The 15,359-nt window shown below is 34.6% G+C and overlaps 3 protein-coding genes across 6 annotated transcripts in view; all 3 read right to left on the bottom strand.

Moving 5' to 3' along the window:
* The window catches only part of LOC117573379 (uncharacterized), a 43,364-nt gene extending 37,949 nt beyond the window's left edge, over positions 1 to 5,415 (bottom strand). For both annotated transcript variants that reach the window (XM_052008483.1, XM_034256529.2), the window contains exons 1-2: positions 5,291 to 5,415; positions 4,122 to 4,318 (exon numbers count right to left, since the gene is read on the bottom strand). The gene's annotated coding sequence lies outside the window, so the exon portion shown is untranslated. The remainder of the gene's footprint in view (positions 1 to 4,121; positions 4,319 to 5,290) is intronic.
* A 2,328-nt stretch (positions 5,416 to 7,743) lies between these two features.
* On the bottom strand, positions 7,744 to 11,077 carry LOC117569284 (pyruvate dehydrogenase E1 component subunit alpha, mitochondrial). The gene is made up of 2 exons (XM_034250394.2): positions 10,645 to 11,077; positions 7,744 to 9,292 (listed from the first exon to the last, which is right to left on the bottom strand). Exons 1-2 carry the CDS (start codon positions 10,795 to 10,797, stop codon positions 7,901 to 7,903), a joined length of 1,545 nt encoding a protein of 514 aa, XP_034106285.1. The 5' UTR covers positions 10,798 to 11,077; the 3' UTR covers positions 7,744 to 7,900.
* Positions 11,078 to 11,297: 220 nt separating this feature from the next.
* Positions 11,298 to 15,359, bottom strand: part of LOC117569293 (pyruvate dehydrogenase E1 component subunit alpha, mitochondrial) — a 69,860-nt gene continuing 65,798 nt past the window's right edge. For 2 of the 3 annotated variants that reach the window (XM_052008480.1, XM_052008481.1), the window contains 4 exons: positions 14,569 to 14,637; positions 13,350 to 13,914; positions 11,938 to 12,260; positions 11,298 to 11,879 (listed from right to left, as the gene is read on the bottom strand). In XM_052008480.1, coding sequence (XP_051864440.1) covers positions 11,697 to 11,879; positions 11,938 to 12,260; positions 13,350 to 13,914; positions 14,569 to 14,637 — 1,140 coding nt within the window. In that variant the 3' untranslated portion in view covers positions 11,298 to 11,696. Of the gene's footprint in view, positions 11,880 to 11,937; positions 12,261 to 13,349; positions 13,915 to 14,568; positions 14,638 to 14,889; positions 15,030 to 15,359 lie in introns of those variants that run through there. The other variant, XM_034250404.2, reaches the window with a different exon arrangement.

A 15,359-nucleotide genomic window follows, 5' to 3' on the forward strand; every position in this document is an offset into this window, starting at 1 on the left:
ATCTATTAAAAGTTGCGTATACGCAATGTGCGCTTGATTACATGCGACAATTACCCACGTCAGCTGTCGTAACTTGGACCGCCAACAAAAAGAGAACTTCAATACGAAGACTTTTCGGCATCCAAAATCATTAAGACTGTAACTGTAACTCACTGAGCCTATTGAATCCATTGTTGTTCCATTGTGTAGTGCAATATTCTATGACAATTGTGAAGTTCGGTAATAAATATGCTGCTAAATATTTATGGAATAGTAAGATTTAGGGTCATACAGATAATAATCAAAAATTAATAAACAAAAAAAAAAAAATTACCAATAAATATATATTCGAACTAAGTGTGGTTAGTATATTGATATACTACTGCATTTAAAATATACTAAATATACCGTATTATCAAAGCAACTAAAACCAGTTTTTTTTTCAAATACAATTAATTTCTTCTTTCTCAAAATAGCATTTTATTTTATCGCTATTAAATGTTTAGAGTTAAAAATACTGTAGTTTTGTTTCTACAGAGCAAAGAACAGCAAACAATAGAAAAATTTTAGTCTTATCCAGATAATAATCGAAGATCAATAAAAAAATTACCAATAAATATATATTCAAACTAAGTGTGGTTGGTATATTGATATACTACTACATTTAAAATATACTAACACCTGTTTTTTGTCAAATACACTAAGAAAATTATCAATAAATATATATTCAATAAATATATATATTGATATACTACCACATTTAAAATATACTGAAGTGTACAAAATATACCAGATTGTCAACCAGAGCAACTAAAACCAGTTTTCTTTGTAAAATACAATTATTTCTTAAATATCTTCGCATTTGTATATGATGGTTATTAAATGTTTAGAGTTAAAAAGACTGTAGTTGTATTTGTATGTTCCATAAATCAATCTTTAGAATTGCGCTTCCAATTAACATTTTGGTAAATATTTATGCATCAGCAAAAATTTTAGGTTTACTCAGATAATAATTCAATAAAATAAAAAACTTTAGCAGTAAATATACATATATTTGTGTGTGTAGTTTAATAAAATAATAAATAAAAAAAATGCATAATTTATTTTTAGTTTTTGAAAATCTTTAAAAAATACATTAAATAAGTATTTATTATTTCACTCCCTATTAATACTTATAAGTTGTAAGCCAAAATATCCTGATTAATAAGATTATGCTAAAATAAATTAGTAACTTAAAAAAAATCAAAATTTTGTACAAAATTGTGCTCTAACAATAATTCTTAGTAAAATTGTGGTTTGTTAAATTTATTTTTCGCTTTGAAAAGTAAAGTAAAATAGTCTTTATGACCTCTCTGCGTTTCAAGTTTTACAGCAAAATTTCCACCTTAATAAAATTATAATCAACAAAAAAGAAAGGTGAAGTCAAATCTTCTTTACCCACTTTTAATAAATGCAAAACATTTCGGTATTATTCTTAAAATATACTAAATTAATATACTGAAAAATAAAAAGTATACATTTGGTATATTTATATACTAATATATTTAAATCACACTAAAGTTTAAGAAATATTTTATATTGTCAACTAAAACCTGGATTTCGAAAAATACAATTATTTCTTAAATAACTTTGGGAATTTTTATCTGATCGCAACAAAATGTTTACAATTACAAAGACTGTAGTTTTGATTGTATGTTCCGAAAATTAAGCTCACTTGATCTGCGTGCAATAATTTTACAGACAGATGGACACAGCTATATTGTCTCGGCTGATCAAGAATATATTTACTTTATGGGATCGGCGATGACTCCTTCTGCCTGTTACATACATTTGCTGCCAGCACAAAGTATAAATAGTCTCTATTATATTCTTTGTATTCCATTTTAAACATTTTGTTTATAATCTAGATTATTCTACGATTTAGGCCTTGCACATTGCATTCTAAACACCTGCTTGTGAAACGTAAACGCTGAATAGAAAATAAAATCAAGTCCGCAGTTTCGCTTTAGCTACGCTCACCAAAAAAAATTGTGTTATGAAATGAACTCTAGAAAGTTTTTTATATTATATATTTATTTAATACATTTATTAATTACAGGCATTGATGGGATCTGGTTCATTTTAACTGAAGTAAGGAGCAGCGAGCTGTTGAGAGGAAGAGCGAGTTGGTTACTCGACCGCATTACATAAGTATATGTACTATAAACATTAGTATAATATATGTTCATATTCAAAGTGCGTTTTTACCCTTAAATTTATAAGTACATTATAAATAAAAACCCCACATTTATAATTTTTTAAAATTAAAATCTCATGATATTATAAGTTGTTAATATTTTAGTTTCAATTTAAAATTTGCACAACTCCAAAAAGTGAACTATTAATTAAAAATAAAATCTGATTTACAGTTTACCTTTAACTCAAGCTAAAATTCATTTTTATATCAAATTGTATTTTTAAATAAATTTTCAGAAATTTTGCTTTATCTACATATATTTGTAATTATACCCACTACCCATAGGATAGAAGGGTATTATAACTCTGTGCCAACAGGAAATGAATGTAATAAAGAATACATATTCTTGATCAGCGTCAATCTGGTATATTTTGTGATCTATAATATATTTGAATGTAGAACTATATAAATATATAGTGTTCGGTATATTTCAGTATTTTTGTGGTATATTTTTATACCCGCTACCCTTAGGGTAGAAAGGTATTTTATTTGTACCGGCAAGAAAGTATAATGTATATACGTACATATATATGTTATGTATGCATATTCTTGATCAGCGACAACAACCGAGAGGATATACATAGGTGCTTTGATTGACAATCTGGTATATTTTCAACTATAATGTATATTTGAATATAGTATTATACCAATATACCAAATATAGTCGTATATTTTTAGTATTTTTTGTGGTATATTTGTTATATACATGGGCGTTGATTAACAATCTGGTATATTTGCAATGCAGTACTTTATCAATATGTCATATATACCATTTGGTATTTGGTATTTTTAGTATTATTGTGGTATATTAATTTGCTACTATTTGGTTTTACTTTTATTACGAATGAGTTACGGGTATCTCACAGTCAAGCACTACAGTCGAGTGTGCTCGACTGTGAGATACTCGAAATTAATATACCACAAAAATACTAAAAATATACCTTAATTTCTTAGTTGTTTTGTATATATAATAATTTTGAAATACTTAAATTTCAATGGTCGCCTTGCACACTTGCTAAATTAAAAGTAAAATCGGTTTCAGTGTTTCGAATTAGCTAACCTCACCCGAAAATGAACTCAGCTAAAATGAAAATGTAGGCTCGTCAATGTTACGAAATTGTTCAGCGAGTAGTGTAAATTACAATTTCAATTGAAACGAAACGCTTTGAACGTTGTTGTTGCTGTGCTTCTTAGCATTATTTTAATGGGTACAAGTATCACGACCCCCTTCAGACGACGGCGATGTCTCTTAAATCGCTCAGTTGATCTCTCATGCTCTCACCATCATGGGACAGTTTTCAAATTCGGCTATGCAAATGTAGCGGAAACCAAAAGAAAAAAAAAACACACACACACACACACTCGATCGAGTTGAGAACATGTGACAAAAAAAAAGAAAATAAAAGGTACAAGTAGATATTTCGAGTATTATATAGAAATTCAAGGTGTCAAAATAGTTAAGAAAAATGTCTATTAAGTTTTAATATTCTCGCATATTTACAAAAATTGCAGAAATACTCAATATGCAAGGAAATTTTTAATCTCATCTTTAAATGTTATTAAAATCATATACATATGTGTGTAGATATGTTTGATTGCAGTTGATATGCTATTTTGTAGCGTATACAAGTTTCCGCAATGCTGATGACCGCTTTTGCCTGCTCTTAGATGCCACTCAAGTGTGTCACTCGAAGCATACACACACTTGTATATAATGAAGAATACATATATTTTATATACTATATGCACATATATCGATAGAGAAAAACATATATAGTATACATATGTATATGCTATATTTTCGTATTTGTCAAAACACTTGACTCCAAACTTCAATTGCTTAATAATTTGGGCATTGAGAATTATAAATAAACAAAACTAAATTATGCATAGCAAATGTTATTACCTTGAAATATTTATTTGCGTTGTTCTCACAAATGTATGATGATTATTCACAACAAACTATATATGTATTCCTTTCATATATATATGTACATATGAATATATTTGAACCGCACTTTAATTCGACGCGTGCACACTTTATTTGGTTTTATTTATTACATTACACAGCACAGTTATAAGAAGTAATTTTAGTATTTTTCACTATTTTAGTGGAACCGCGAAACCACAAAAAAAAAACAGCAAAAAAAAATAAGTAATAATAATGATAATAATGGAACACGAGTCGTTAATATGTGTGCTAAGTATGCGCCAGCATGAAATCAAATAAAATAAATAAGGAAAGCAAAGCAGAGAATAGAATAGCGGAGAAATGAAATGTAAAAAATAGAAATGCAGAATGGGTAAAAATAAAATAAAATTCAAATGAAAACGTTGAAAATATTTGGCACCCGCCGCTGCTGGCGCTTTTCACTTCCGACAGGCGAAAATGAGATTCAAAACACAAATCTGCAAAAAAAAAAAAGATATACAACAAAAAAAAAAACAATATAAAAAAAATCAAAAAACACGAACTAACTTATAACACAATCTTTAAAGAAATGATATCAAAATATAAATCAAGTAAATGAAAGAAAACGAAAATTTGGAATCAAATTGTGGAGGATGTTAACATATGATTTAAAACACAAATTTTTGACATTATGAGTTAGGACTAAAACTAAAGCAATGTCATTGAAAATATAAATTTAAAAAATTGGTAAATATATTTTCAAAAGTTTCTTTATGCAAAAAATAGATTAATTAAAAATTAGAAAATATTTTCACAAAGCTTAAAACCTTTTGAAATTCTAAAAACATTGAAATTTACTTAAATTGATTTCAATGCGATATATCCTCAAATAAACAATCGCTAATTGAATTCAATAAACTTTAAATGGTTAAAATAATAAATATTGAAAATTCAAAGCAATTGCAGAAAATAATTAGAATACAAATCGAAATGATAATGATAATAGCTCAGTATAGAAAAGAATATTATTCAATGTTTAGCAAAAATGTAGAAAATTTTGCGGCATATGAAAGAAAATCGCAACAACACGAAGCAGAAGCAACCACGCCACGCACCACACAACAACAACTACAACAACAACAGCAATAATAACAAAAACACACCACGAGGCAAAACGAAACCGAAACGATGATGAGATGATGAGCTGATGAGCTGACTGACGAGCCACGAGAACCGATCGCAGCGCACGTGAAGATCAACGCCAGAGCATCGCGAAGAGACTGAATAGCGCGACCAGATGATCGAATGCCGCCTCGCAAAACAGGCAACAGGCCGGCCGATCGACTTTAAGGGTGTCGCGCCAAACAGTGCGGTGAGGTCTTCGCTTACAGGTGCGGGTGTTCGTGTCGCTGTAGAGGGGGAGGAGCAGCCGAGGCGTGCGGTGGGAAGGGGGAAACAGTGTGCGCGTGGGCAACGGACATTTAACGGCTTGATAAATGAATGGAACGCGTCGCACACGATTTGCGACAATTTTAACAGAGCGCAACAGAAACAGAAACAAAACGATGTAGAGCAAGAGAGAGTGCGAGAGAACGAGAAGGAAGCAGAAAGCGCTCAGAGCATGACAGCGAAAGCTTTCGATTTGTGCACAGGTGTCAATGCAATAAAGCTTCCCTGCAAGGCTGCTTAAAGCGTCAAGCTTTCATTCAGTGTGCGCAAGAACTTTCGATGCGGAAAGCTCAGCAATAACTTTGCATAATGCAAACATTGGCTATGTTGCGGCAGTTGACGAGCTTCTGCATTCGAAAAACTTTCTTTCTTTCTTTCTTGCAGTTTTCTTTCACTGTTATTCTTATCAAGATGCAACTTTCGATAGCAATTTTACGAGTCCGCTGTTAAATACATAGAGACAAATGTAGCTTACAGAAGCCTTTTTATTGGTAATAAGCATGCAATACCAAACTTATTAATACCCAGATGAAAAGAAATCCAAATATGTTAAACAACAAAAAATATATTTTATGAATTTTATATCTTATTTGTCCGTTCGTACGTTTGACATTTATAAAAAAGCCATTTGGGTATTGGATTATTTTAAAATATAATCTTACCAATTACCTAAATAAAGGGGTAACACCACTGTACAATATTCAAAAAATCAAGCAAATTTTCTTGCCTTAAAAGATAGTTCAACTATTCTATCAGGGGATGGTTTTATATGAAAAAAAATTATTATATACTTTTAAATAAATAACAAAATCTCATTCCTTCTAATCGAAAAAAAAACGCAAAATAACGCTCCAAAAACAAGGGTTACAGTGGTATTACCCCTTAAAAAGAAAATATTTCATTAAATAATTTTCAAGAATAGCCTTGCAAAAAACCGAGGTAAAATAATCATATTATGGAAAATCAAATATCTTAATGGTCGCCTAAATATGGTAGAAAAAAAAATTTCGTTAAATAATGATTAGATGACTTTTATTTTTTGTATTTTTGAAACAGATCACGTGCAGTACATTTACTTACTGGCGAGGACATTTAAAAAATAATGTTAGTTGTAGTACATATAACAAGTATAGTGCTGATACCTTAAATAAAGAAAATGTAATAAATTGTACACAAATAGTCTATTTGAGAATATTATTAATATTATGAGTATCAACATTACCCGATTGCAACAGCCGTTTTTATCTGATAACTAAATCAAAAATCTTAAAATCGTAATTATGTACTGAAGATCGTAGTTTCAAAATTGTGCTTCGTATTGCTTTTGAGACAGGCGTAGTGAATATTTATATGATACGTATCTTGGCAATCCCCAATATAAAACAAGTAAGAAAGCTACAGTCGAGTGTACTCGACTGTGAGATACCCGCTACGCATTTTGAAGAAATTCAATATATTTTGTGGTATTATTCTTAAAATATACCAAATATACTGAAAAATACTAAAAATATACCAAATGGTATGTTTGGTATATCAATATAGTACCGCATTCAAAATATACCATAGACGGCTCAATATACCAGATTGTCAGCCAAAGCAAATAAGCCCCTAGTAAGTAGGCGTTTTCGCCCATACAAAAGTATTTCTTTAATAACTTCGACAATTATTATCGGATCGCAACCAAATCATAACTACTATAGTTATTATTATATACACCAAAATTGGCAACTCTAGCTTTAAAATTACGCTTGTTATTCGATTTTTTTTTATTTGCGGGGGCGGAAGTGGGCGTGGCAAAAATTTGAAACAAACTTGATCTGCGTGCAAACATAACAAATGCTGTCGAAAAAAATTATAGCTCTATCTCTCATAGTCTCTGAGATCTAGGTGTTCATACGGACAGACGGACGGACGGACAGACACACAGACGGACAGACGGACATGGCTATATCGTCTCGGCTGATGACGCTGATCAAGAATATATGTACTTCATAGGGTCGGAGATGCCTCCTTCTAACTGTTACATACATTTTCTGTCGGCACAAAGTTATAATACCCTTCTACCCTATGGGTAGCGGGTATAAAAATTGACTTTTTCTTCAACTATTACTAAATTTTGATTGCATAATAACTGAAAGGCAATTTTTTGAAAATAAAAGAAGGGGTGTTGTAATTTACTTTAATTTTTTTCACTTAAACACGAAAGACTTTATTACCTTCGGATAGGATATATATTTCTTATGTGAAGAGTTGAGTGTAGGGCAAATTGATATATGCAATGTATTGGTTAATCTTGTCAAGTGGGTGCATTGTTGGCTCTCAGCTTACTTGGGCTTAGCTGCCGCTGGCGGAGCAGCTGCAGGTGGAGCAGCTGCAGGTGGAGCTGCTGCTGGTGGGGCTGCTGCTGGTGGGGCAGCTGCAGGTGGAGCTGCCGCCGGTGGCGCTGCTGCTGCTGCTGGCGGTGCTGGTGGATCATCGTCATCGTCGTCATCATCGTCTTTCTTGGGCTTGACATCTTTGGCTTTAGCCTTCGCCTCGGCAGCCTTCTTTTCGTCGTTCTTCTTCTTGGCCTCCAGCTGAGCGGCAATCAAGGCCGCATCACCAATGGGCACATTCTTCATCTCATTGGCCGGCGTTGGCTTCGGTTTGCCAAAGCACACCTCGGCAATCTTCTTGTGCGTCAGATTGTAACCAGAAACGCCGCGAATCTTCGGCTCCACGTTCTTGGCATATATGTCGGCGGCGAGTTCGTCGATGCCAACCTCACGATCGGCCACCACCTTCTTGGAGACGGCAGACATTTCCTTGCGCACCGCCACATCGATGGCCTTCAGTTCGGCCTCGTCGGTGAGACCCAGCGAGAGTATCTGCTTGCGGAAGCTCTCGATGGGATCGCGCTGCTTGCGCACCTCCTGCACCTCCTTGCGTGTGCGATACGCCAAGCCCGGATCGGACATGGAATGTCCCTCATAGCGATACGTATTCATCTCCAGAACAATGGGGCCATTATTCAGTGCATGCTCGATGGCAAATTGAGTGGCACTGCGCACCGCCAGCACCTGATTGCCATCGACCCACAGTCCCGGAACATACTGTCCACGCATATAGAAATCGGTGAGCGCCGCATGGCGACTGATGTGGGTGCCCATGCCATAGTGATTGTTCTCGCACACAAATATGCACGGCAAGCACTTCAGCTTGGCAATGTTGTACGCCTCAAAGACCTGACCCTGATTGGCAGCCCCATCGCCATAACACGCCACACAGACGCCCCCATCGCCCTTATAGCGATGGGCCAACGCAACGCCAGCGCCCAACGGCACCTGGGCACCAACGATCCCATTGCCGCCATAAAAGTTATCGGCATACGTGTGCATCGATCCGCCTTTGCCTCGACTGCATCCGCTGCGCACTCCAACCAATTCCCCAATCATGCCATGCGCCGTCACGCCCATCAAATAGGTCCAGGCATGGGCACGATATGCGGTGATCACACTGTCCTGCTTCCTCAGGCTGGCGCACATGCCCACGGCGACGGCCTCCTGGCCGATGTACAGATGACAGAAGCCTCGGATCTGCTTCGCCTTGTACATGTTCCCCGAGACGACCTCGAGGCGACGCACCTCCACCATTTGACGGTACAATTTGACCGCGTCCTCGCGCGACAATTCAACATCTGTGGGCGGGCCCTTCTCCAGTTCGTAGCACTTGAATGTCTGTGGTCGAGAATATCGAGAAAAGTAATTAGAATTGGAATAATAGTAGTAATAACAAGAGGATTTGTAAATGAGGCGATTTTATATTACTATAGAATAAGGACTATAGGCTACGTAAAAAAAAACAATGCATAATTTACAGAGGTATAGTAAAAATAAATGTATATACACATAGAATAAATAAAATTTCGAGATTCCATTCAATTTAAATAACAATGTAAAAAACATAATATACAATGAGTATATACCAAAATTTCAAAATAGTATTCAAATAAAATAATAATAGTAGGAATAATAAAAACAGTTGCAAATAAAGGTATTTTATATTATAATAGACATAAAAGAGGAATAGTTAAGAGAATAAATGTATATATGTAAATATAGAATAAACATCAGCAGCAAAATTTTGAGATTCGATTCAATTTAAAATAACAATGTAAGAAACATAATGTACAATGAATATATAACAAAATTTCGAAATATTATTCAAATAAAATAATATAAAAATCCCATTACAAAATAATTAGAAGTGAAATAATAGTAGAAATAATAGAAAAAGTTACAAATCAATTTAAGAAAGAAGTACAATGAAAATAAATTAATTTGACATATAATTGCATTTAAATTACTGAACTTTAAGCCCCTTTTATTTAATTTACTAGATTCTGAGCTTATTTATTAATAACGATTTCTAAGCGTTTCTTGTGGATACCTTTCCCCCATAAAACCTATTATAATATGTTCTTTACATTGCTTTTCTTTAATTTCTGTTTTAGTAAAAATTCTTAAATTTATAGCTCTCAAATAAAACGTTTTAAATAATAAACATTAAACATAAAACATAAAGCCATGAAAACAATACACTGATTTTAAAAATGAAAATTATATGAATAATTCTACTAAATATGTTATATGTGTTAATCGTGCCAAAATTATTTTTCCTTGTAAATTAAAATTATCCAATTAAAAGCGAAGTAATGAATATACTTTTGTTCAGTATATACATATATTATAAGCATATATTATATAACACGAATTTGTATATAGTCCATAGTTGCATCTTCATGACCATCACATAAATATTTTTCTATATGTGCAGTTACTTAATTTGCATTATTAATAACCACAATATTGTAGTCAGAGACTTATATAGTCAGCGATGGTCTATCCTAAACTAATGCCAGTAATTTTATATTATTACTTAACTATAAACAAAATAAAATTAATATATAATGTTATATGTATTTATAACAACTATGCAGTATAGAATAAACTAAAATAAATAAATAAAATAGTATGGATTGATATACAATATATATACATATAAATCTCCAAAGAGTTCTCCTACTTACATTCTCTAGCGTTAACGTTGAGCAATCGGAATTGAAGCGTCTTTGGATTCGCCACACATTGCGTTCCATGCACTGTTCATGCATCAGGTTTCGCAGTAATCGTAATCGTAATCGCATCATCGAATGACATCCGGGCGCCGTCCGTTGCATCATCTTGTGTCAGTGGCTAGTTCACAAAATATTCAACTATGCTGACGATACACAATTGTTTTACGGTCCCCTAAAGTGTCCAGTGTGAAAGGGACCACTAAAATTGTCTCGGTATGGTATTAAAGGAATAATAAATTTAACCTTAAATTTGCTCTTTTTGTAAGTATTAAAACCGCATGAGGACAAATAAAACAGAAATTCTAATTATATAAAAATGAAATGAGTGAATAAACGTTTGCCGAAAAATACTCGAAAAAAATATGACTTATCGAGCTAGATGCCAATGTGATCTGAGTGTAAAAACAAACTAAACTAAACATTTACAAATGTAATGCAATGTTTACTAAGTTTTAAACATTTTGGTAGAGCTTAAAATTCAAATCAATTGACATTTCCTTTATAAATCGGTTTCAGTTTCTTACATTCCAACCTTTTTTAAACGCAATTCTTATAAATGTTATTTAGCTTAATAATCCCGTTTGTGAAATAAAAACTAGATTGCGTATGTTTGTAGTTTATATTTCAACAAATTTACACCTCGCTTTAAACCATATTGAACACGTTCATATGCAATAATATCCGTTGCTTTTCCTGTTGCTATTTGCCACTGGCCCTGGCCCATGTTGAGTGTTGATTGTGTATGTCGATTATGGGTATGGGTAGAAAGAGTATCCATATTCGTGGTTAGCTACGTTCTTTTGTGTCTTTTTCGCGTGTGTCTATGTGTGTGTGTGTGTGTTTACGTGTGTTTACACGAAGCTCTACATAATTAAGCATATCGCATAAACAAAAATTTTCTAACTTTCACTTTTTGGGCTTAACATCTAGAGATTTCGCTTGTTATCTTTGTGTGTGTGTGTGTATGTGTGTTTGGGTTGATCAAATCGTTGTAAAATCATTGTTTAATGATTGACACCCTTGCGCTCCTGGATGTGATCAATATCATAGGCAATAGTGCCGCGAATCTTGCGCTCCAAGTTGTTCGAGTAGACATCGGTCCACAAATGGGGCAATGGCAGCTCGGTATCGGTCTTGGCAATTGCGGTGGCCTCATCCACCTCCTTGCGCACCTTCATGTCGATGGCCTGATATAAACGTAATGTTAATGGAGTGTTCCGTGAGTTCGACTGTCAGAATACTTACCTTAATCTCATCGGTGGTAATGAGACCCAGCTCAATGCACAGCTCCTTGAAGGATGTGATGGGATCACGCTTCTGACGCACCTCCTGGATTTCCTCGCGTGTACGATACGAGGTTCCCGGATCGGACATGGAATGACCCGAATATCTATAAGTATTCGTTTCCATCACCAGCGGTCCATGCGTGTTCACATACTTGATGGCAAACTCTGTGGCACTGCGCACAGCCAGCACATCCATGCCATCGACCCAAATGCCAGGCAGAGCATCGCCACGCGTGTAGTAGTCCGTGTTGCACGAAGCACGCTCCGCGCTGGTGCCCATGCCTATCAGTAGACAACAGAACAAGATAAGTTTAGTTGTAGTATGGTAATTTATAGTATTGGTTAGCGTGATAGCATGAATTACTGATAGTGTAATTTATTGATTGTATGATTTACTCCAAAGTATTTTTATCGATAGTATGATTTTTTGATAGTATGATTTACTCAAAGTATTTTTATCGATAGTACGATTTATTGACAGCATATTTTATCGATAGTGTGATTTACTGATAGTATAATTTATTGAAAGCATGATTTACTCCGAAGTATTTTTATCGGAAATATTGATAGTATAATTTATTGATAGTATGATTTACTCAAAGTATTTTGTATCGATAGTACGAATTATTGTAAGTATGTTTTATCGATCGTATGATTAATAGTACGATTTACTCAATGTATCTTTTATCGATTGTATGATTCATCGAGTTAACTAATAGTGTGTTTTATCGATAGTATGATTTCCGGCTACAAAATATACTTCAATATTAAATTTTTTCGAAATTCAAATTTTTCAATAATTTAAATTGCAATTTTTAAAATAATTTAAGTGAATATTTTTTAGATTGTTTAATTTCGTTCACTTTTCTTTAACTAAGTAAAAGAAAGTTAAATTTTGCATTTGTTTCTTACTCCAAAATTGTCGAAATTTTCCTTAAATGTAAAAGATTTTATTTTGGAGTATGATTTCCCATTGGTAATTTCGTAATTTGCAAAAGCAGCAAAAGCTCATGAGTTCGAATTCTTTAAAATTAAAAATTGTAAAAACATTTGAATGGTAGTAATTGAAGAAAATCTTTCAGTTTTGTGAAATATAAAATGAATTATACAAGTATAAACTTATTATTAATTTTGTTTGTCGTACATATTAAATAATAGAGTTCCCAATAATTTTGAATTCTTATTTAATATGTATAATAATTAATTAAATATTAATAGTATGAGTTTTAAAATGACTTTAAAATTTGTAATGGCATTATTTATCACTAATAAAAAAGTTGTACAGAAATGTAAAGTTTTCAGAGCGTTGAAAAACAAGTAGAATGCTTTCCAGATACTGTAGCTGATTAATCGTATAAATTATCTACTCACCATAGTTATTGTTCTCGCAGACAAAGATGACGGGCAACTTCCACAGATAGGCCATGTTGTAGGCCTCAAATACCTGGCCCTGGTTAGCAGCACCATCGCCATAGAGGGCCAAGCACATGCCACCGTTGCCCTTGTACTTGCAGGCGAGACCAACGCCAGCGCCCAATGGCACCTGGGCACCAACGATGCCGTTGCCGCCATAGAAATTGGGGGAATACATGTGCATAGAGCCGCCCTTGCCGCGAGCACAGCCGCTCTGCATGCCCGTCAATTCGGCGAGGACGCCCAGTGGCGAGACACCCATCAGATAGGTCCAGCCATGGACGCGATAGGCTGAGATGATGTTGTCGACATCACGCATGGCTGCCTTCATGCCAACGGCGCAGGCTTCTTGGCCCGAATACAGATGACAGAAGCCACGAATGATCTTCTCCTTGTACAGATTGCCGGCAGCGGTCTCAATGCGACGTATCGTCTGCATTTGTGTGTAGTATTTGAGCGCCTCATCCTTGGTCAGTTGCACTGTGGTCTCGGGTCCCTCGTCCAAGCGATGCAGCTTGAATGGCTGAGAAGCACACAGCACAGAGCACACGGCAGCGACAGAGATAGAATGCATGAAAAAAGAAGAAACGTGTAAGTGAGCGAGTAAGCATTTCGATAGACAGAGAGAGAGATAGATACGCAATGGTTGATTCTGCAGCAATAAAAGTTGCAATGATAATTTAATACCTATTTCATTTGTATTTTTGTTTAACTATAATCGATTAGTTGTATCGCAAAATAAACATTAATCTGTAACTGTTTTTTTGTTTTGTATATTTTCGTTCTGCTTCGATGACGTCACACGAGAGTGAGAGCACAGCACGCACACAACGAGAGATCAACACTGAAGTGCACTCTTTTTTTTTGCATAACCTGTCGATCGCCGTGGAAAGTGTTGTTGCTGCTGATAAGAAAGTGCGTGTCGTCGGCGTTGACGCTGCCGACGTCGGTCACGCGCGTCACGGTGTGACCTTGACGGCCGGCAATTTTTGAAATGACCGCCAGACGAACGACACTCACGCAAAATGCAACTCTGACCTGATTGGTTAACAGGCAAGCAAGCACACATATTCACACACATTATGTAATCGGTATTTTTCTTTTCACTACTGCGTTGGTGGGAGAAGGAGCTCTTAGGTGGTGGTGGGGGGTGGTGTGTGTGTGTGTGTCTACTTACTCGATTCACCTGCACGGTCGCTTCCGTGGCATAGTTGTTGGTCTTTGCGACACCAGCCTGTGCTGCATTCTGGAATAAACCGAAAAATGACGATGAATAACTGCGTCTGCTTCCAAATCTTATTTGCTGTTGTAGTTGTTGCTGTCGCGTTGTCCACTGATAATAGTTGTTGGTGCTGCTGCTGTGGGTGTTGTTGCTGTTGTTGTTAGTCCTAATATTGCTGCGATTGCTTGTTGAAGTTGTATGTTGTGATCGCTTTGTATTAGTTACAGTGACAATTGTTTTGTTAGTGACAGCAACGGCTGCATTACAGTTACGTACTTTTTGCAATTGCCTTACAACAATTGGCAATTCGCTAACGCGTGATAATGTACGCAACATTTCGACGACTTTCGGTTTCGACTATTCTCTCTCGTTCGCGTAACAGCTGCTGGCCAATCGCCATAAAAATACGCGTTTTCCATGTCAAACAGCACTAAAAAATATCAAATTTGAAGAAAAATACCAAATCAAATGCGGAGTTATCGATAACATAGCAGTATATTTTAGATAATGTGGTCACACATTGGGCGTCATTTGCAGGACCTATTTTAATAATTTAAAATTGTTTTTAATAAACATAAAAGTTTTATTCAAAATCTGAAAAAAATTGTTAATTAGCTTTCTGAATAAAAATGCACTTTGGTTTCAAGAAGTACTTTTATTTCACATTAAAGATCTCATTTTTGTTTTTGTTTATCATTCTCTTGTCTTCTTACTCGTATTTACTTTTAAATTTTCCATTTCTCCAC

This window comes from Drosophila albomicans, chromosome X (assembly GCF_009650485.2).
Source record: "Drosophila albomicans strain 15112-1751.03 chromosome X, ASM965048v2, whole genome shotgun sequence".
Lineage (NCBI taxonomy): Eukaryota > Metazoa > Arthropoda > Insecta > Diptera > Drosophilidae > Drosophila > Drosophila albomicans.

Bases quoted from the DNA above. Each gene is read 5' to 3' on its own strand.
- LOC117569284 (XM_034250394.2), bottom strand. From the start codon at position 10,797: ATGATGCAACGGACGGCGCCCGGATGTCATTCGATGATGCGATTACGA. The intron at 9,293-10,644 runs GTAAGTAGGAGA...TCTCGACCACAG, and splicing joins CAACGTTAACGCTAGAGAAT to ACATTCAAGTGCTACGAACT.